This window comes from Mobula hypostoma, chromosome X2 (genome assembly GCF_963921235.1).
Source record: "Mobula hypostoma chromosome X2, sMobHyp1.1, whole genome shotgun sequence".
Classification (NCBI taxonomy): Eukaryota; Metazoa; Chordata; class Chondrichthyes; order Myliobatiformes; family Myliobatidae; genus Mobula; species Mobula hypostoma.
This window is the reverse complement of record NC_086129.1, coordinates 41,636,372-41,657,202: the sequence shown is the minus strand read 5'-3', so window position 1 is coordinate 41,657,202 and position 20,831 is coordinate 41,636,372. Positions and strand designations below refer to the sequence as shown.

Below are 20,831 nucleotides of genomic sequence, written 5' to 3'. Positions count from 1 at the left end.
CTCCTCCTCTCCACACAGCTGATGTATCTGGAGGAACGGAAGAGACCATTTGGCACCCCCAGCATCGCAGGATTGCCAGTCATCATTGAACTCAATATAGGGACTCTAGCTCCAGATTTTACCCTTGGGGTTTACTCCCAAAGCTTTCCTTATGAGTGTGTACAGCCGCAAGGCAGTGGAAGTTTGAGATCAGAGTTTTCCTTCTCCTAGATGAGCTGCCAACCATGGCAGACGAGCCCCATCTTCCCAGAGTGACTGGTTTTAAGGCCTCAATAACCCACCTTTGCCCCTTCTGTCAGTAGAAACAGTTCAGCCTGGCTTAATAGCTAAGCCACAGGTAAAGACCAGGAGCTGGACTGGGTTGTCAGGGGCTATTTGAGATACACGCCATTGGGAGCATTTCATAGGTAGTGGGAGTTTATCCCCACTACCTCCCTTTCCCTTCCCCCCCACCCCCAGCTCTGACAACTGTAAGGAATAAGGAATAACACTTGTAAGGTTGTCCATTTTATTGAATTTCTATTTCAATATTCAAGATTGTTTAATGTCATTTCCAGTACAAAAGTGTAAAGGAGAACAAAATAATTGTTACTCCAGATCAGATGCAGCACAAAAAAACACAATAATAAGATAGTTTATATACATGGACTGATTGTATGTACATAAAGTGATGCTAAGTACAGGAGTATCTGTACAGAAGTTGACTCTGACAGGAAATGATAAAGAGTTGGTAACTCGTGGGGGTGTGGCTGTGACGGTGTGGGTTAGTGGGTGGAGGTGTTGACTAGCTTTACTGCTTGGGGAAAGTAACGGTTTTTGTGAAGACCATTATCAATTGGAGTTCTATTTTATATTGCATAGATCACTGACAATGCTTTTCTTTGCAGTTGCTGGGAACTCGACTGACATGGGTAAGCTTCTTCTCATTTTACTGTTTACTTCTCCTTCTGGTGTATCTTTCTCTTTCAGATGTCACTGGACAGCAAATTTTTCAGAAGTGTTACTTCCTCAGAAATAGCTTTTATTTATGATAGAAATTGAAACTGAACACAACTATAATTTCAGACTACTTATATCACGTAGGAATTTGGAGAAACAGCAAATTAACGTTTATTGAATGAAATGCATTGAATTGCATAATGGTGCTGACACTTTGCAATATTTCAACTAAGTTAAACATGTTCTGTTGATGATTTTCATTTGCACTTGGTGTCTCACACTTCTCACTTAAGTGTTCAACAATAATCAGCCAGCATTGATGGATTCCAGTTGCCCTGATACGGTTTCTCCATGACCATAACATCCTGGTGAAACCTTCCACCATACTTGTCACGGCGCAAGATTTGCAGGGAAGAAGTCTAAATGAGAATACAGAAAATGAATCCTTATTGACATGTTGCACTTAATGGTTTGGTAGGCTTGAAACATGTTGTCAACCAGCTGCATGTAGTTTGGTGCTCTGTAGTTGCCAAGAAAGTTTTCAACAACATCCTTAAATGCCTTCCATGCAATTTTCTCCAGTCCCACTCGAAGTCCTTCAAATTACTTGTCATTGATGACCCATCCCGTTTGAATTGTGGACCAAAAAAAATGCCATCCTTAGTCTTGGCATCAGTTATTCTGGGAAACATCTGTCTCAAATATCAAAATCCTTCATGGAGATGTTTGTGCCTGGTAACAGCAGATTCTATCCTTGCCTTCTTGAACCCAGTAATTCTGCTTTTGCCTTTAACAAATCCAAGTCTCTGACCAGGTCATTTAACTCGGATTGACTTATCAGATGAGACTCACTCGACATAAGGGGTTAAAAATCTGTATCAGTGTTGTTTTCCATTCCTGGCTTGTGCATCATGGCATCTTCATTTGCCTCCTCGACACACCATGTCTCTGGTGTCTTCAGTATCATCATGTGGCACAGGTCTCATGGGAGATTGGGGTATTCAATGACTTTATTGTTTTTGGCAGAGAAACCAGACATACTGGTCAGACAGAAGGAGCAGTCTGTCACATGATCCTTTTGCTCTCACTATCATCAGGGCAGCGAACGGCTTTGACTTCCAAGTACCTCTGAGCCAGGCTCTAAAATCAGCAGTGCATGTTGCGCAACAAGTCTCAGGAGCCCAGGCCTTGTCTTGGTCTCCAATCTTACACCTGAAATAGCGCTCGTAGGCTTAATAGCAGTCATGCTGCATCTGAGATTTAAGCATATACTCGCCACAAATATTACAGAAAGTATTGCGGCTGTTGCAGCATTGGTGAGACATTTTGCTATCACAAGTACTTCTGAAAATACAATTGCTTTATTATAATGAGTACACGCAATATGCTATGCACAATGGCATGCGCATCAACGAGATCGCAAACAGATATACATGTAAACGCAATGCATAGAATGGTGTGTGCGTGATGCTTTTATCGCCATTCTAAAACCTGTCCTGCCACGCAGCATCCACCCTGCCTAAGCATGTCCAGGCATTCCTGGACGAGATAGAAAACCTTTCAACTTACATTGTGTGCAACATTTTAATTGACTTGAATTATGAATTGAAATAACAAATACAGTATAGGCAATTTCAAAATGGTGCATGATAGGGAAATTTTCTATCACAAATACTCCTAAAAATACAATTGCTTTATTATAATGAGTACACGCAATATGCTATGTGTGTAGAGCATGCGCATCAACGAGATCGCAAACAGATATACATGTAAACGCAATGCATAGAATGGTGTGTGCGTGATGCTTTTATCGCCATTCTAAAACCTGTCCTGCCACGCAGCATCCACCCTGCCTAAGCATGTCCAGGCATTCCTGGACAAGATAGTAAACTGTTCAGCTTACGATGTGTGCAACGTTTTAATTGACTTGAATTATGAATTGAAATAACAAATACAGGCGATTTTTAAAAAATGGTGTGTGATAGGGAAATTTCATGGTGATTTTCATGATTAGCAGCCCAAAATCCATAAGATACACCCAAAAGTATTCAGGAAGCAAAATCTTTGTTGTCCAGTGTTAGGGGAGAATTTTGGTGACAGAATTGTTGGGGGTGGGGGTGGGGGGTTTATCATCTACATGGTTATAAGGCAATGTCCTGCCGAGCTAGGTAATATCAATGCTAATTTGGCCATTCACACACCAGAAACAATATCACTCTTACAGTAAAATCCTATATCTACACTGTTGCATGAGAGTCAATTGTAGTGTGACATGTTTATAAAGGGAATTTGTTATGGTAAAAGCAATGGAAATATAAAAGTAAGAGCAAGCCAAATGACTAAAATCAATATAAAATGTCTATGCCCTTATTCCAATGATTACCTCTCACCCAGCATCATGGCGGTAGGGGTGGGAACCTTTTTGTTTTACCTAAATTTTAATTGGATTGTGGAATAAGTCAGCAACCATAGTAGTAAGCTTTCTAAACAGACCTGATACAGCTTTGGAGAGGAATAGAACTAAGAGATTAAAGAAAAGGCCTGGACAGAGTTGGACATGTAGAGGATGGTTTCACTAGTGGGGGAGTCTAGGAGAAGAGGGCAGAACCTCAGAACAGAAAAACGTCCATTTAGAACAGAGGTGAGGAGGAATTTCTTTAGCCAGAGGGTAGTGAATCTGTGGAACTCATTGTCACAGACATCTGTGGAGGCGAAGTCAGTGGGTATAATTAAAGTGAAAGTTAATAGATTCTTGATTAGTAAGAGCGTCAAAGGTTATGAAGAGAAGCTGGAGAATAGTGCTAAGAGGGTTAATAAATTCAATGGAATGGTGTAGTAGACTTGATGGGCCAAATGGATTAATTCTGTTCCTATGCCTTATGGTCTTATGGGAATTGGTGGAAAGTTGAGGCCGAATGTTATGTTGAAAAGACAGATCAATTTGTTGAAAGATGGTAAGGTGGGTGGTTGTGAGTGGAATCTATTGCAATAGGATGGTTGTATGTAATATGAGGTATGTGGTGAGGGATTGTCACGTGCTCTAGAAGTAGCGGAATAGTGAATGTGTGTGATGTGAGGTGGGCGGTGAGCATGCTGGGGGATGGGTGCAGATATGCTGGGGGGTGATTGTGAGCACAGTGAGGTGGATGCTCACATATGTGGGGTAAAGGACAAAGTATTTTCCCTCTTTCTGCCTATTTTCTAGTAATTTAGGGGTGACACTGTTTATGATACATTGTTGCTGTAAACTCTGAACTATTGTTTTTGTTTTTTTCTGTTCCACACACTCTGCATTTGAAGAGAAAGATCAGTTTTATTACGGTGAGTGCCTCATTTAATTGTACATCTCTCTTCCTTTTAACGGAATTCTTTGTGCACTGTTTTTTACCTTGTACCCCTGGTTTTCTGTATCTGTCCAAGGGCCAGGGTGTCACCTTTACCAGCGGTTAGTGGAATTTATCCAGCTCCTTACACAGTGGAGTAATACTGACCATCCACCAGCCCATGGGTACAATCCTCAATCTAAAAGGGTTTGGAAGATTATGGCCAAAGTGTCCAACACTTACCTAATTTGTTTCTGGAGAGGAGCCCATCAACTTTGCGTGCAATACAACCAAGGGTCTATGAAGAATAGAACTCCCAACTAAGCCTACAGCACACTGGCACTGTGATCCTATTGCAGGAGCTGTTTTATACACTCCTTGTTATTCTCTGGTTGGCACAAAGAATGATTGTCCTAGATTTAATGACAACTTTCAAGCAGTAATTGAGTAAGTACTGAAAGAGTTAAAATGTTTATCGGTGAGGCAAGGATAGGAGTTCTAAGGGTCAAGGCAAATTGATGGAGCCATTACCAGCTCCTCTGCTATATCTACGTCTCTTGGCAATCAGAATCGGGTTTAATATCACCAGCATATGCTGTGAAATGGGTTGTCTTTGTGACAGCAGGACAATGCAATAGCTAATAATAGAAAAAACCATAAATTACAGCAAATATATATATATAATTGTTAAATTAAATAGGTAGTGCAAAAATATAAATAAAATGGTAGTGAGGTGGTGTCCATGGGTTCAATGTCCATTCAGAAATCAGATGGCAGAGGGGAAGAAGCTTTTCCTGAATTGTTGAGTGTGTGCCTTCAGGCTTCTGTACCTCCTTCTTGACAAGGGGGCTTGACCTGGACGGTGGGGAATTCACATGGGTTGGAATCAGACAATAACTGTGATGGTCAATTTGCAGATTACGAGACTCTGCGGATTGGAGGCCTGGTGTTTGCTGTCATACTCTTTACTCTTGGCATCCTGCTGATCTTGAGTGAGTATATGGGATATTTCCACTAATCCTGTCATAATTCTTTATACCACATAATACAGGGATGAAATCATATTTGTGTGGATTATTGAGGGTTACGTGCATAAGATGATTGATTGGTAAGGGGATTAAGAGTTACAGGGAGAAAGTGGAGAATTTGGTAGAAAAAAGTCAGGTATGATTGAATAGTGAAGCAAACTTGATAGGCTGAATGGCCTAATTCTACTTAGAGTCATAGAGCACTACAATGTAGAAACATCTGGTCAGTGCCGAACTGTTATTCTGCCTAGAGCCATCAACCTACACCTGGACTATAGCCCTCCATACCCCTCCCATCAATGTCTTATCCAAATTTCTCTTAAATGTTGAAATCTAACCTGCATCCAACACTTCTGCTAGCATCTCATTCCACATTCACACCACCCTTTGAGTGAAGAAGTTCCCCTTAAATATTTCACCTTTCACCCTTAACCTATGACTCTAGTTCTAATCCCACCTAACCTCAGTGCCTGCTTGTATTTACCCAATGTATACCCCTCATAATTTTGTATATCTCTATCAAATCTTCCCTCACTCTCCTACACTCCAGGAAATAAAGTTCTAACCAATTTAACCTTTCCCTCTAACTCAAGTCCTCAAATCCCAGCAATCATTGTAATTTTTCTCTGTACTATTACAATTTTATTGATATCTTTCCTGATGGTAGGTGAGCAGAACTGCACAATGTGTACTGCTGTATCTTATGGTCTTATGGATCAAAGTGCTTTTGGGAGCTCCATCATAGAGAGTGGAGGGGTCAGCAATACTGTACCAATCAGGTCTGCCCTGACTAAACAGGCATGGGTGGTAAACTATTCTAATCAAATAGCAGATAAAGATTCAAGTGTTGAGTTACCTCTTGTTTTCCTCCCGCCTCCTTGGCCCAGTTATACCAGAATGTCTCATTCAGCCTTTTATTGCAGGTCGAAAATGTCGTTGCAGCTTCAACCAGAAGCCCAGGTAATGGCACCGAGTGGCATCGCCCTGGGAGGGCACAGGCTTGGAAAGGAGTCCGGCAGAGCTAAATATCAACGGGCAGTGGTCCCTAGTAAAATACTCCTCACTCAAGCTGCTGCCCTTGGAACCAGCCATGTGTCTTGTATGGGATGATTGTCTGCTGTGTTAGCTATTGCCTCTGGTAAGATTAGCAAGGGTTGGAAAATCAGAAGGAATCCAGATCAAGAGCATCACCATTTGGGAGTGTAAATATGTGTTATTTTTATCACACAAAGCTCATCTCCAACATATGCTGCAGATGTGACATTGGAATTTTCAAGCAGAGCATTGTCAGTTAGATACTGATAAATGGAGCTGTTTTATTGATCAAACACAATCTAATGGAATCAAGGAGTGGGACTTGTTACCAAATAGCCGACTCCTGCTCCATCTGGTGGTTCTTCTCATTTCCAGTTACAGTAGGTGAAAGGACAAATGATCCCAAGATAAATAGTTTTGTCTTATTTTAGGACAAAGTCTTTGGAACTGAGTAGATGACTCTTTATTCAATATCTAATCTGTGCTACATCTACTCTGAAAGTGTTTGATGGGATGGTGTAGAAAGGTCTTTATATCTAACCTGTGCTGTACCTATCCTGTGGGTGCTGAGGGAGTTTTATTTGTGTTGGGAGTGGTGATGCAGCAGCAAGTAAAGGCTTTCTCGGGTACTCATGTGTTCTAATACTCTTTGGTATTTCCTTTTTCTCCAGATCACCTAATGATGAAGAGGCCCAAGTGGAAACTCTGATCACCAACAAAGGTGAGATAGACCTAACCAATCCATATGGTCAGGCCCAAACAAGGGAATCTTGTGATAGTTACCTGGTTGATTTAATGAGCCTGCCCTGGCACTCCTGCCTGTGAAATGGAAGTGAGTTGTATGGGACTGGAAGAATAGAATACGGTGGAAGAAGCTCTCTCTAGGAAATGAGGAGACAAGGACTTGATGTTGAGTAACAGGGTCATTGTCCACTCCACCACAATCCTCTCTGCAACTGAAAGCTAACCTGTTTTCTCTCTTTCCCAGTTCTGATGAAGGATCTTTGAGCTGATTCCTTCACACTATTTCTTTCGCTATTGATGCAGCCTGACTTGCCGAGTATTCCCAGTATCTTATGGCTTTATTTCAGACTTTCAACGTCTGCAGTTTCTGTGAGTTCCTTGCACTCTTGTGCAGTGATCTTTTATGTGGCAACTTACTGACTTCCTGCTGGAAGTCTAAATACACCCCCCCACCCAACCACCACTACGACTTGATATATCCTCAAAGAATTCTGGCAAATCCACTTTTTGCTTGGAGAAACTCAGTGTAACACAGTCAAATTCCTCACGTGTTTCACAGCTAGCCAGTCCCTGAGAACCTGTACATTCTACACCAATATTTGAACCCCCTCAACAAGCTCAGTAAGAGCACTGAACCACGGTAGCGTAGCAGTTACCATGACATCTCTACAGCTTGGAACTTCGGTGATTAGAGTTCAGTGCTGGCATCTTCTGTAAGGAATCTCTGTACGTCCTCCCCCTGGAATGCGTCAGTATGCTCTAGGTGCTCCGGTTTCCTCCCATGGTCCAAAGACGTACCAGGTAGACGTACCAATCTAAATAAAAAAGGTAGGTTAATTGGTCACTGTAAATTGTCCCAAGATTAGGTTCGGGTCAAATCAGGGGTTGTCGGGGCTGGGCAGTGCGGCTCCAAGGGCCAGAATGAGCTATTCTGTGCAGTATCACTAAATAAATAAATAAAACTGAATCCAATCTCAACCCATTGTTAAACTGCATCTCCTTCACAATCCCCATCAGCACAGGAGCACCACAAGGATGTGTACTTAGCCCCCTGCTCTACTCGCTTTACATCTATGACTGTGTGGCTAAGAACAGCTCCAACACCACATGCTGTACAAGTTTGCTGATGACACCACTTTTGTGGGCTGTATTAAAGGGGTGATGAATCAGTATACAGGAGGGAATTGAAAATTTAACAACAACCTCTCACTCAGTATCAATAAGATCAAGGAACTGATTGTAGACTTCAGGAGGGGGAAACCAGAGGTCCACGAGCCAGTACTCATCGGAGGATCATAGGTGGAGAGGGTCAGTAACTTTAAACTCCTGGGTGTCACTATCTCAGAGGACCAGTTCGGGACCCATCATTTAAATATAATTGTGGAGAAAGCGCAACAACTCCTCTACTTCCTCAGGAGTCTGTGGAGGTTTGGCATGTCATCGAAAACCTTGGCAAACTTCTATAGATGTGTGGTGGAAGGTGTGCTGACTGGCTGCATTATGGCCTGGTATGGGAACACCAATGCCTCTGAGTGGAAAATCCTACAAAAGGTAGTGGATTCAGGCCAGCATATCATGGGTAACCCCCCACCCAACCATGGAGCACATCTACATGAAACATTGCCGTAGAAAAGCAGAGTTACAAAATACACATAGAAACATAGAAACATAGAAAATAGGTGCAGGAGTAGGCCATTCGGCCCTTCGAGCCTGCACCGCCATTTATTATGATCATGGCTGATCATCCAACTCAGAACCCAGCCTTCCCTCCATACCCCCTGACCCCTGTAGCCACAAGGGCCATATCTAACTTCCTTTTAAACATAGCTAATGAACTGGCCTCAACAGTTTGCTGTGGCAGAGAATTCCACAGATTCACCACTCTCTGTGTGAAGAAGTTTTTCCTAATCTCGGTCCTAAAAGGCTTCCCCTCTATCCTCAAACTGTGACCCCTCGTTCTGGACCTCCCCAACATCGGGAACAATCTTCCCGCATCTAGCCTGTCCAATCCCTTTAGGATCTTATACGTTTCAATCAGATTCCCCCTCAATCTTCTAAATTCCAACGAGTACAAGCCCAGTTCATCCAGTCTTTCTTCATATGAAAGACCTGCCATCCCAGGAATCAATCTGGTGAACCTTCTTTGTACTCCCTCTATGGCAAAGATGTCTTTCCATGGACTAAGATGTTAACTGTCCTGTGCTATCACCAGTGGGATCATCAGTTGATGATCCATCATTAAAGATCCTCACCACCCAGGCCTTTTCTTGGTGCTGCCATCAGGTAGGAGGTAAAGGGCCTCAGGACTCACACCACTCGTTTCAAGAACAGTCACTACCCTTCAACCATCAGACTCTTGAACAAAATGAGACAATTACACTCATTTATGGACCCTTTTATCTTGTTATTTCATGCTCGTTATTTATTGCTATTTATTTATATCTGCACTTGCACAGTGTGTTGTCCATTGACCCTGTTTACAGTTACTGTTCTGTAGATTTGCTGTGTATGCCCACAGAAAAAGAATCTCAGGGTTTTATGTCGTGACATGTCTGTACTCTGATAATAAATTTTACTTTACAATTTCAGATATTCCACACCAGAATTCAAGGTTCAAAGTAACTTTATTATCCAAGTACATATATGTCACCATGTACAACCTGGAGACTCATTGTCTTGCAGATGTTCACAGTAGAACAAAGAAGTACAACACAATCAATGGAAAAAACTACAAACAACCAACACATAAAGGAAGATAAACCTGTGCAAATACAAATCAGCCGGTAGTAGCTGTAGACTTGGACTGCTGTGATTTTTGACAATACAATATCTCTAAGCATGAGCACTTCATTCATCAGCAAGATGTGGCTGTTGTGTATTGAAATCCTAAATTAAGATGCAAATCCAGCTGTAACACAGTGAAATACAAATGACAGAATTTACACAATTTCATTTGTTTTGTGCTTGGATGCTTTTGGAAATTGTTCAGCTGTACATATTTTGAATACGAAAGGTAGGAGAGTAAAGAAAGTGAAGACTAATTAAACTGAAAGTCAGCTGCTAACTATAATAAAGTGGGAGGTTGCACATGGCCATTGAGATCAGTTCAGCCCTGATGTACAAGTTTCTGCATTTCAGGTCTGCCCTGTGCTGTAACAATGTGACACTAACTCCTGTTTCTTTCTCTTTGGTCAAAGCAACAGAAGCAGCAGCCAAGACAGAGAACTGATGAGGACCCACCCTGGTAAGAGACAGACTCCTTTTAATTTCCTATCCCCTGTTGTCATTTGGTGCCATCAAATCCTGGCAGAGATTTCCATGGCACAGTTCATGGTAGATAGCAGATGGGCTCCATTCTGTCTGGCTTCCTGAGTTGGGGTGACTTTGCTTCTGTAGTGGAGTAAACACAGGTCAAATGTAGAGTAACTTCACTCCAGTGGGAAGCTTACTGGAGATGAGGTGCAGTGTTGGGTCAGATGCACAGCCTTGTCTGGCACCAGTCTGCACCAAGATTGGATCATGGCATGCCTGCCACCATGAAGTAGGTAACAGATGGAGATGAATTTCTAGGGTAGCCAAATTTGAGGAGGCTGTTCCTGGAGACAGATGGAATTAAACATTATTATGAACCTATAGTGATTGAGATAACTATGATAGACTGGCAAATGACACTTAAAGGATTGACGGTGGATATGCAATGGCAAGCATTTAAAGGTTGCATGGATGAACTACAACAATTGTTCATCCCAGTTTGGCAAAAGAATAAATCAAGGAAGGTAGTGCACCCGTGGCTGACAAGAGAAATTAGGGATAGTATCAATTCCAAAGAAGAAGCATACAAATTAGCCAGAGAAAGTGGCTCACCTGAGGACTGGGAGAAATTCAGAGTTCAGCAGAGGAGGACAAAGGGCTTAATTAGGAAGGAGAAAAAAGATTATGAGAGAAAACTGGCAGGGAACATAAAAACGGACTGTAAAAGCTTTTATAGATATGTAAAAAGGAAAAGACTGGTAAAGACAAATGTAGGTCCCCTGCAGACAGAAACAGGTGAATTGATCATGGGGAACAAGGACATGGCAGACCAATTGAATAATTACTTTGGTTCTGTCTTCACTAAGGAGGACATAAATAATCTTCCGGAAATAGTAGGGGACAGAGGGTCCAGTGAGATGGAGGAACTGAGGGAAATACATGTTAGTAGGGAAGTGGTGTTAGGTAAATTGAAGGGATTAAAGGCAGATAAATCCCCAGGGCCAGATGGTCTGCATCCCAGAGTGCTTAAGGAAGTAGCCCAAGAAATAGTGGATGCATTAGTGATAATTTTTCAAAACTCATTAGATTCTGGACTAGTTCCTGAGGATTGGAGGGTGGCTAATGTAACCCCACTTTTTAAAAAAGAAGGGAGAGAGAAACCAGGGAACTATAGACCGGTTAGCCTAACGTCGGTGGTGGGGAAACTGCTGGAGTCAGTTATCAAGGATGTGATAACAGCACATTTGGAAAGCGGTGAAATGATCGGACAAAGTCAGCATGGATTTGTGAAAGGAAAATCATGTCTGACGAGTCTCATAGAATTTTTTGAGGATGTAACTAGTAGAGTGGATAGGGGAGAACCAGTGGATGTGGTATATTTGGATTTTCAGAAGGCTTTTGACAAGGTCCCACACAGGAGATTAGTGTGCAAACTTAAAGCACACGGTATTGGGAGTAAGGTATTGGTGTGGGTGGAGAATTGGTTAGCAGACAGGAAGCAAAGAGTGGGAATAAACGGGACCTTTTCAGAATGGCAGGCGGTGACGAGTGGGGTACCGCAAGGCTCAGTGCTGGGACCCTAGTTGTTTACAATATATATTAATAACTTAGATGAGGGAATTAAATGCAGCATCTCCAAGTTTGCGGATGACACGAAGCTGGGCGGCAGTGTTAGCTGTGAGGAGGATGCTAAGAGGATGCAGGGTGACTTGGATAGGTTAGGTGAGTGGGCAAATTCATGGCTGATGCAATTTAATGTGGATAAATGTGAAGTTATCCACTTTGGTGGCAAAAACAGGAAAACAGATTATTATCTGAATGGTGGCCGATTAGGAAAAGGGGAGGTGCAACGAGACCTGGGTGTCATTATACACCAGTCATTGAAAGTGGGCATGCAGGTACAGCAGGCAGTGGAAAAGGCGAATGGTATGCTGGCATTTATAGCAAGAGGATTTGAGTACAGGAGCAGGGAGGTACTACTGCAGTTGTACAAGGCCTTGGTGAGACCACACCTGGAGTATTGTGTGCAGTTTTGGTCCCCTAATCTGAGGAAAGACATCCTTGCCATAGAGGGAGTACAAAGAAGGTTCACCAGATTGATTCCTGGGATGGCAGGACTTTCATATGATGAAAGACTAGATGAACTAGTCTTATACTCGTTGGAATTTAGAAGATTGAGGGGGGATCTGATTGAAACGTATAAAATCCTAAAGGGATTGGACAGGCTAGATGCAGGAAGATTGTTCCCAATGTTGGGGAAGTCCAGAACGAGGGGTCACAGTTTGAGGATAAAGGGGAAGCCTTTTAGGACCGAGATTAGGAAAAACTTCTTCACACAGAGAGTGGTGAATCTGTGGAATTCTCTGCCACAGGAAACAGTTGAGGCCAGTTCATTGGCTATACTTAAGAGGGAGTTAGATATGGCCCTTGTGGCTAAAGGGATCAGGGGGTATGGAGAGAAGGCTGGTACAGGGTTCTGAGTTGGATGATCAGCCATGATCATACTGAATGGCAGTGCAGGCTCAAAGGGCCGAATGGCCTACTCCTGCACCTATTTTCTATGTTTCTATGAGATATATATGGGGAGGGGGAGCAAAAGAGAGCGATCTCATTTCCACCCATATTAAACTACGTGATGACAAGGACTTCATACGCAGAAATTTACTCCTTTTTGTTCAGTATTTTATTGTCCATATGGAGTCTTAGATTTCAAATTGGGGTGTGTGTCCCCTAGGGAGGGGTGTGGCAAAGTTAAAAGGAGATAAACAGGTATAAAAACATGATTTTATTCAGCGTTTATAATTGGCAAATGGAATATACGATAGAAAATATGTCCATGATGGGTTGCAGCAAAATAAGCTTCCAAACCTCTGATTCTGTTCTGTCACATGGTATATTAATAGAGGGTTTCCAGCAATCAGTTGGATCGAATTTGCAAAGATGCAGAAGTCATTTCCATGGGAAGGACCAAATCAGAAGGACAACGAGAGAGAAAAAGTAATTTGCAAAAGTAACTCCCAGCATGTAATTACTTTAAATATCTTAGATCTCTGCTTTTTTGTAACAGGGATAAGCCAATCAGAGACCCAAAGGCTATGAAATGATTGCTTCTTGGACAGGTCTTTGAAGACCCACGACTTTGCTCCTAACAACACGGAGACTGGAAGCTTTGCTCAGTTCACTACACGGTTCTTGAATTAAAATATATGAACACCGATATCAGTAACTGATGTATGAATCTTGTGCTGTACCGTAGATCATCGCATTTTACTGTGTGCTGGTCATCCTCAAGATGTGCAGTTGTGTCGGGTAATTAATAGCAATTGTGTTTCGGTTGATATTTTCCAGTCCTGTCAGATTGTACTTCCGTAACTGTGAGTGGGTGCATTTGTGTATGTGTGCGTGTTTGTATATAAACATGAGTGCATTTGGGTAAATATGAGCAGGGTGGGGCTCAGTATTACTCCATCCCTTCCACAATATGGTGGTGTTGCAGTGATGTCTCTGTGTTAAATAGAGTGTATTTAATCTCAGTGTGAATTGGTCACTGTGTCTGTGTGTGCTGTTATTCAGTGACCTTCACTCGCAGTTGAGCTGGTTTGAGAAAGGACAATTGTAAAATAGAATTGAAAAGGTTGCCAATGATACCTTGAAAAATAAAAAGGAGTTACCAAAACTGACAAATAATCAGTTGCTTGTTCTGTTTGGCTCAAATTAAATCATAGGAATATGTATTTTCATAAGAAGATATAGGGCCTTTACTCACTGGAATTCTGAAGAATGAGGGGTGACCTCATTGAAACCTATCAAATGTTGAAAGACCTTGATAGAGTGGATGTGGAGAGGATGATCCCTCCAGTGGGAAAGCCTACAACCAGAGGACACAGCCTCAGAACAGAGGGATGTCCTTTCAGAACGGAGATAAGGTGGAATTCCTTTTGCCAGAGAGTAATGAATCTGTGGAATTCATTGCCCCAGGCAGCTCTGGAGGCCAAGTCTTTACATATATTTGAGGCAGAGGTTGATACATTCTTGATTAGTCAGGGCATGAAGGCAAGAGAATGGGGCTGAGAGGGAGAATGGATCAGTCATGACTAAATGGTTGAGCTGACTCGATGGACCAAATGTTCTAATTGTGCTCCTATACCTTATGGTCTTAAGATTTGGTCTTAGATTATGTTCCAATATGAGCTACCCAAATCAAAGGTTTAATTTTACAATGAAGGTCATGGAAACATTAATCTAGTAAAGCCAACAAAACTCTCTCAAGTGTGTAGACTAAGTACTGGTTACAGCCTTTGTTGTGTCAGTACTTGTTCCATTATTCCAGGTGCAGTTCCATGAATGTTTTTAGGAGAAGTCCAACTAGTTAGCTTTCAGAGGGTCAAATTGTAAGACTGACCATCTCTAGAAGATCATCTGTTGCTTTTGTGTTTATATCAAATGGTTGAAAAATGTCTTATATTTTGTTAAAAAGAGCACCTTGACAAACAAAACACAGAAAATTTAGGGACTGTTTTAATACCCTGTTGGAATTTATGATTGTTTTAATACCCTAGTGGAAGTGGTGTTCCGATGAAGCATTACACTGAAGCTCTGTTGACATCAGAGATCCTATTTGCCAATATATTGTAGGGGGTGAGAGACTTCTTCCTTTATGGCTCTGGCCAATATTTATCCCTAAAACAGGTAATCTTTTCCTCATCCTATTTCTGGGATCATGTTATCCACAAATTGACCATTGCATTATCCATCTGCTGCTGGTGATTACATGTTTTAAAATGTCACTGGTTGTAAAGCACTTGGGGACATCCAAATGTCATTAAAGATACAACAGGCATAGCCTTCCTCCAATTTATTAAGTACTGTACATTCAAGATGCTATCACAGCTGAGTCTTAATGTAGTTTAATGCATACAAGATATCAGCACAACTAATTCTTAACAGTTTCATATGCCTAGTCTCCCTGAATTCCATTTCAGTTTGGCTAGATACCCAGAGTGAGGGTATTTAGGACAGAAGGACACAGGTTTGGAGCTTTAGAGGGATCAGAGGTTGGTTGGAAACTGGAATATGCTGGCTGAAGAGGTGGTGGAGGCAGATACTCCCATAACAGTAAAGAATCCTTTAGATAAATGGTTGCCAAGGCACCACTGGCTAGAGACATAATGTGGGTTAGTGAGCTTAATGGAAAGAGGTACCACAGGGAGCATGAATATGATGGGCTGAAGGGCTTGTTTCTGTGTTGTACAACTCTGTAAATCTGAATGGTTATCAATATGCATTAACTACCTGAGGTAAACGGGTTAAATTTGTGAGTGAATGCTAACCGGGATTATAGAAGGTAAGAAGGAAAATAAATCTGTGGGGATAGCCAGGAACTAACTCAGTTGTCCTATGTGTCTGGAATTTTCAGTGCAACCTAAAGGACACATTAGAATGGTGTCAATGCATAAGATCAACAGCCATTTTTATTAAAAGATAAACATTAGCTTTATTTGTCATATGTACATCGGAACAAACAATGAAATGTGTCATTTGCATCAATGACCAACACAGTCCAAGGATGTGCTGGGGGCAACCCGCAAGTGTTGCCACGCTTCTGGTGCCAACATAGCTGCCCACAATTCACTACCCATAACCGCACCTCTTTGGAAAGTGGGAGAAAACCAGAGCTTCCGGAGGAAACCCGTGCAGTAACAGGGAGAACATAGAAACTCTTTACAGACAGCGGGTGGAATTGAACTCCAATCTTCCGGCTGATGCTGTAAAGCACTACGCTAAATGCTATATCACTGTGTTGTCTGTACAACAAAATTCACTTGTGACCAAGGCCTCAAAAATATACAACCCCAAATGTTCTTCTGAAGCTGAGCTTGGGAGGCCAGTCACAGGACCGGTTGGATGGGTGGTTTATGGGACAAGTGGTGTCACGTGAATGTGCATGGATGTCTACAGATCTGGAGACAAGGGGGAGGGAGACTGGTCAGCAGTACAGGACTTGAGGGACTGGAAAAAGCAATGATAAAATCAGGGAAATTGGCATCATCATGAAGGACAGAGATGGAGCACTGGCATCAGGAATGGGAGGTTGGAAGCACAGCCTGAGGAGGTAATGTGAAGGGACTGAAGATTATGGCTATTGTTGGGAATGCTGATTTTGAGCAGTTCCCAATTTAAGTACTGAAGTTCTTCCAAGTCAGTGTTATGGGATCATTCTTCCAGAAGCTCCCTACAATGGGCTTCCTCAGACCACATGGTCAAACTCCCCGGCAACCTTGCAAAAGGAGCATCATACAAGAAATAATGCCATTATATGTGGCTTTAACATGGAAATCATATCAGCATTGCAAGGGTGACTCACAAGTTGAAGAAAAGGATTGGAGTTGACCCAGAAACAGCTGCCAGTGTATTGTGTTCAAGGTTAAATTTATTTTCAATGGCATCAAACTGAAAAAAAACAATTATATGAAAGAGAATTTTTTTTAAACCGTCCAGCACCTCAATAAATAAAATCTAACATATACAAGCATCATTCTCTGAAAAAGAAAGGATTATCTTTGTCATGTGTACATCAAAATATAAAGTAAAAGGTGTCATTTGTGTCAAATCAAATCAGCAAGGATGATGCCGGGAGCAGCCCACAAGTGTCGTCATGTTTCCTACACCATCATACAATGCCCACAACTCACTACCCCTAATCATAAAGCAAAGGTGAATGAGCTGAAATCAGTTAATAGTGTCTTAACTATGAAAGAGTGAAGTTTAAAGAGATCTAGGTTAGTAGATTCAACACAGTTGGTCACTGCACTGAATAGAATCAACACTCCAATTCACTGGGGAGTGACAGTGGAGCTCTACACTCCATCTGAAACCATATTCCAGGCACCTTAGTTGAGGATTTGCTGTATTTGTCAGAATTGTCCCAAAGATCCAATCAAATATGCAATTGTTTAAACAGTAGAAGTCAATTGCTACGGACTCACTCTCTCAGCAGTTCAGAACAACTTATTGAGACCAGAGCGAGACTGAACCACCAATCTGCTCGTTGTCAAACATGAAACTGAATTTCCCATCTCTAAATGTTGATTAAATTTTTATTGTATTTATTTATTGATTGAGATTCAGCGTGGAATAGGCCCTTCCGGCTCTTCGAGCCACGCTGCCCAGCAATCCCCCAATTTAACCCTCGCCTAATTATAGGAAAATTTACCATGACCGATTAACCTACTAACCAGTATGTCTTTGGACTGTGGGAGGAAACCCAAGCACCCAGAGGAAACCCACGAGGTCACGAGGAGAACATACAGACTTACCTACCAACTGGTACACCTTTGGACTGTGGGAAGAAACTGGAGCACCCGGAGGAAACCCACGCGGTCACAACGAGAACATACAAACTCCTTCAGGCAGTGGCAGGAACTGAACCCAGGTCCCTGGTACTGTAAAGCGTTGCTCTAACCACTAGGCTACTGTGCTGCCCCTCTGACCCACTGTCACCATACATCTCCTGTCTTTAATTTTTTTCAGCTTTGGAAACTATTTCTTCCTCAAACACGTGTCCTTGTTGATGTTATCCCTGGAATCAGCAGATAATTGAAATTTGTCAAATGCTTCACATAAGATGCAAATGAAGGTGACAAGTAAAAGAAACAGAACTCTGCAAAGAGGTGAAGGATGTGGGAGGGGGTGAGTATACTGTGGACAAGGGATGCCTGGACTGAAGGAGACTGTGTGGAGAGATGAGGTTCACCACGGTGGGGAACAGGCAGTCAATGAAGTTCAGACACCTCAATTTAGCAAAGTTAAGTCACAATCACAGAGCAGATTGAAATGGACTGTGCACCAAGCATAACTAATTAGTTGTTTAAATCTGCAGCATTCAATTGGGTAGGATCTGGAGAATATGGAGAATGCACTCTTATCAAGGAATCAAGATTTTTTTTCCATCCATTGGACCCACTTTTCAGTGCTGTGCGATGGAATCAGAGCATCACAGGCCATTGCCATAGGCCCTTTGGCCCAGTGACTGATGCCAAAACTCAAACACAATTTAACCCATTTTATTCTCCTCACTTCCAGTTTCTACCACTCACAAAAACAGGGGCAACTTATCAATTAACTTACCAACCTGCACACCTTTAAGATGTGGGAGGAAACTGGAGCACCCAGAAGAAACCGTCGAGGTCACAGGAAGAACATGCGAACTCCACATGGGCAGCATCAGAACTCAAGATTGAGCCCAGCTCTCTGGTGCTGTGAGGCAACAGCTTTCAGAGCGGTGGCACTCTGCTACCTTAACACATGAGCACCGTGAAAACCAAGTGCCATGTAACATTAACTCTGTTGTTGTGACCTCCTGAATAACTTACATCACAACAGAGTTAGGAGTTGACACTTGACAATTTATCCACCACAGGAACAACAAATTACAAGACCCACAAAATTTACCCCACAATGTTGTACTAATCTTTTAACCTACGCCAAGATCAATCCCACATTGCCCTCAATTTTTCTTTCATCTCTGTGCCTATCTAGAGGCCTCATGTCCCTAATGTTTCTACCACAACCCCTGGCAGAGTGGTCAAAGTACCCACCATTCTCTGTGTAAAATACCTGGCTCTGACATCCCACCTTTACTTCAGCTACCTGAAAATTATGCCCTCCCAAGAACATTTTCTGGAGTAACTCCTGAACTAATAACCTCTCTCACATCTTGTTTCCGCTGATGGGTGAGTCCAGAACCAGAGGCCACAGTTTAAGAATAAGGGGTAGGCCATTTAGAACGGAGTTGAGGAAAAACTTTTTCACCCAGAGAGTGGTGGATATATGGAATGCTCTGCCCCAGAAGGCTGTGGAGGCCAAGTCTCTGGATGCTTTCAAGAAAGAGATGGATAGAGCTCTTAAAGATAGTGGAATCAAAGGTTATGGGGATAAGGCAGGAACTGGATACTGATTGTGGATGATCAGCCATGATCACAGTGAATGGCGGTGCTGGCTCGAAGGCCTGAATGGCCTACTCCTGCACCTGTTGTCTGTTCCAGAGGTGCTGTTCTCTCCTTGAATTCTCAACTCAAAGTTCAAGGTACACTACATATACATCACCATATACTACCTTGAGATTTATTTTCTTGCAGGTGTTTGCAGAAAAGTAAAGAAACACAATAGAGTTTATGAGGAGGTTACAGATCACCAAGGGCTTCAAAAGCAACCATGTTAAAAGACATAAATACAGCATAGAATCAGGCCTTACGGCCCACAGAGTTCGCATCTGCTATCCTCTAGCCAGTTACACGAATTCTATACTAATCCTGATTTATTATCCCAGATTTCCTTCAACTCCCCCCATCTGTGGGATATGTGAGGAAAGCAGAGCACCCGGGGAATCTCACACCGACACCAGGAGAATGTGCAAACTCCGCACAGACAGAACCCAGGGTCAGGGTTTCTGGCGCTGTGAGGTAGTGCCTCTACTCTTTGCCCCTAAATCTGTGGTGTAGCTGGTCTACAAGTACAGGGGTGGTTAGCACGACAGAGATCCGGACTTGTGTGAGGTATGTGCCTGAACCTCAACGTTGCCTGAGCTTAATAACATACAGGAAAATACAGCTTACAAGAGTAATCTCGGATAACAAAACTCAAAGACTCAATTATGTCAAAGAACCCTAAAGCACAGAAACAAACTATTTGTTCTACAAGATCCTCCTCGCTTTCTGCTTTGTCTCTTATCATCTGGATATAGTGTCATAGAGACATAGAAAACTACAGCACAGAAACAGGCTACTCGGCGCATCCCGTCTGTGCCAAACCATTAATCTGCCTAGTCCCGTTGACCCACACCCTGGACCATAGCCCTCCATACCCCTCTCCATAACACTGTAAAGTATAAGAGCAGAGTTAGGCCATTTGGCCCATTGCCATTCTGTCATGGCTGATTTATTATCCCTCTCAACCCCATTCGCCTGCCTTCTTCCCATAACCTTCAACACCCTGATCAATCAAGAACATATTAACCTCCGCCTTCAATACAACCACTGACCTGGCCTCCACAGCTGTCTGTACCAATGAATTCCACAGGTTCACCCCTATCTGACTAAAGAAATTTTTCCTCATCTAGGTTCTCAATGGATGCCTTTCAATTCTGGGGCTGTGCCCTCTGGTCCTAGACTCCCCCACTATAGGAAACATCCTCTCCACATCCACTTTATCCAGACCTTTCAATATTCAATAGGGTGCAATGAAATCCCCCCTCATTCTTTCAAACTCCAGTGAGTAGAGGCCCAGAGCTATCAAACACTCCTCATATCTTAACCCTTTCATTCCTGGGATCATTCTCGTGAACCTCTTCTGGACTCTCTCCAATGCCAGTGCATCTTTCCTTCGATAAGGGGCCCAAAACTGCTCACAAAACTCCAAGTGCAGCCAGACCACTGCCTTATAAAGCCTCAGCATCACAACCTTGCTCTTATATTCTAGTTCTCTCAGAATGAACGCTGACATGACATTTGCC

At 42.5% G+C, this 20,831-nt stretch overlaps 1 protein-coding gene across 2 annotated transcripts in view; it reads left to right on the top strand.

Moving 5' to 3' along the window:
* fxyd6 (FXYD domain containing ion transport regulator 6) overlaps positions 1 to 14,022 on the top strand; it is a 59,176-nt gene extending 45,154 nt beyond the window's left edge. The window contains exons 3-9 of one of the 2 annotated variants that reach the window (XM_063038759.1): positions 888 to 911; positions 4,240 to 4,260; positions 5,180 to 5,254; positions 6,214 to 6,250; positions 6,997 to 7,046; positions 10,273 to 10,313; positions 13,389 to 14,022. In XM_063038759.1, coding sequence (XP_062894829.1) covers positions 888 to 911; positions 4,240 to 4,260; positions 5,180 to 5,254; positions 6,214 to 6,250; positions 6,997 to 7,046; positions 10,273 to 10,298 — 233 coding nt within the window. In that variant the 3' untranslated portion in view covers positions 10,299 to 10,313; positions 13,389 to 14,022. Of the gene's footprint in view, positions 1 to 887; positions 912 to 4,239; positions 4,261 to 5,179; positions 5,255 to 6,213; positions 6,251 to 6,996; positions 7,047 to 10,266; positions 10,314 to 13,388 lie in introns of both variants that reach the window. The other variant, XM_063038758.1, reaches the window with a different exon arrangement.
* Positions 14,023 to 20,831: the final 6,809 nt, after the last annotated feature.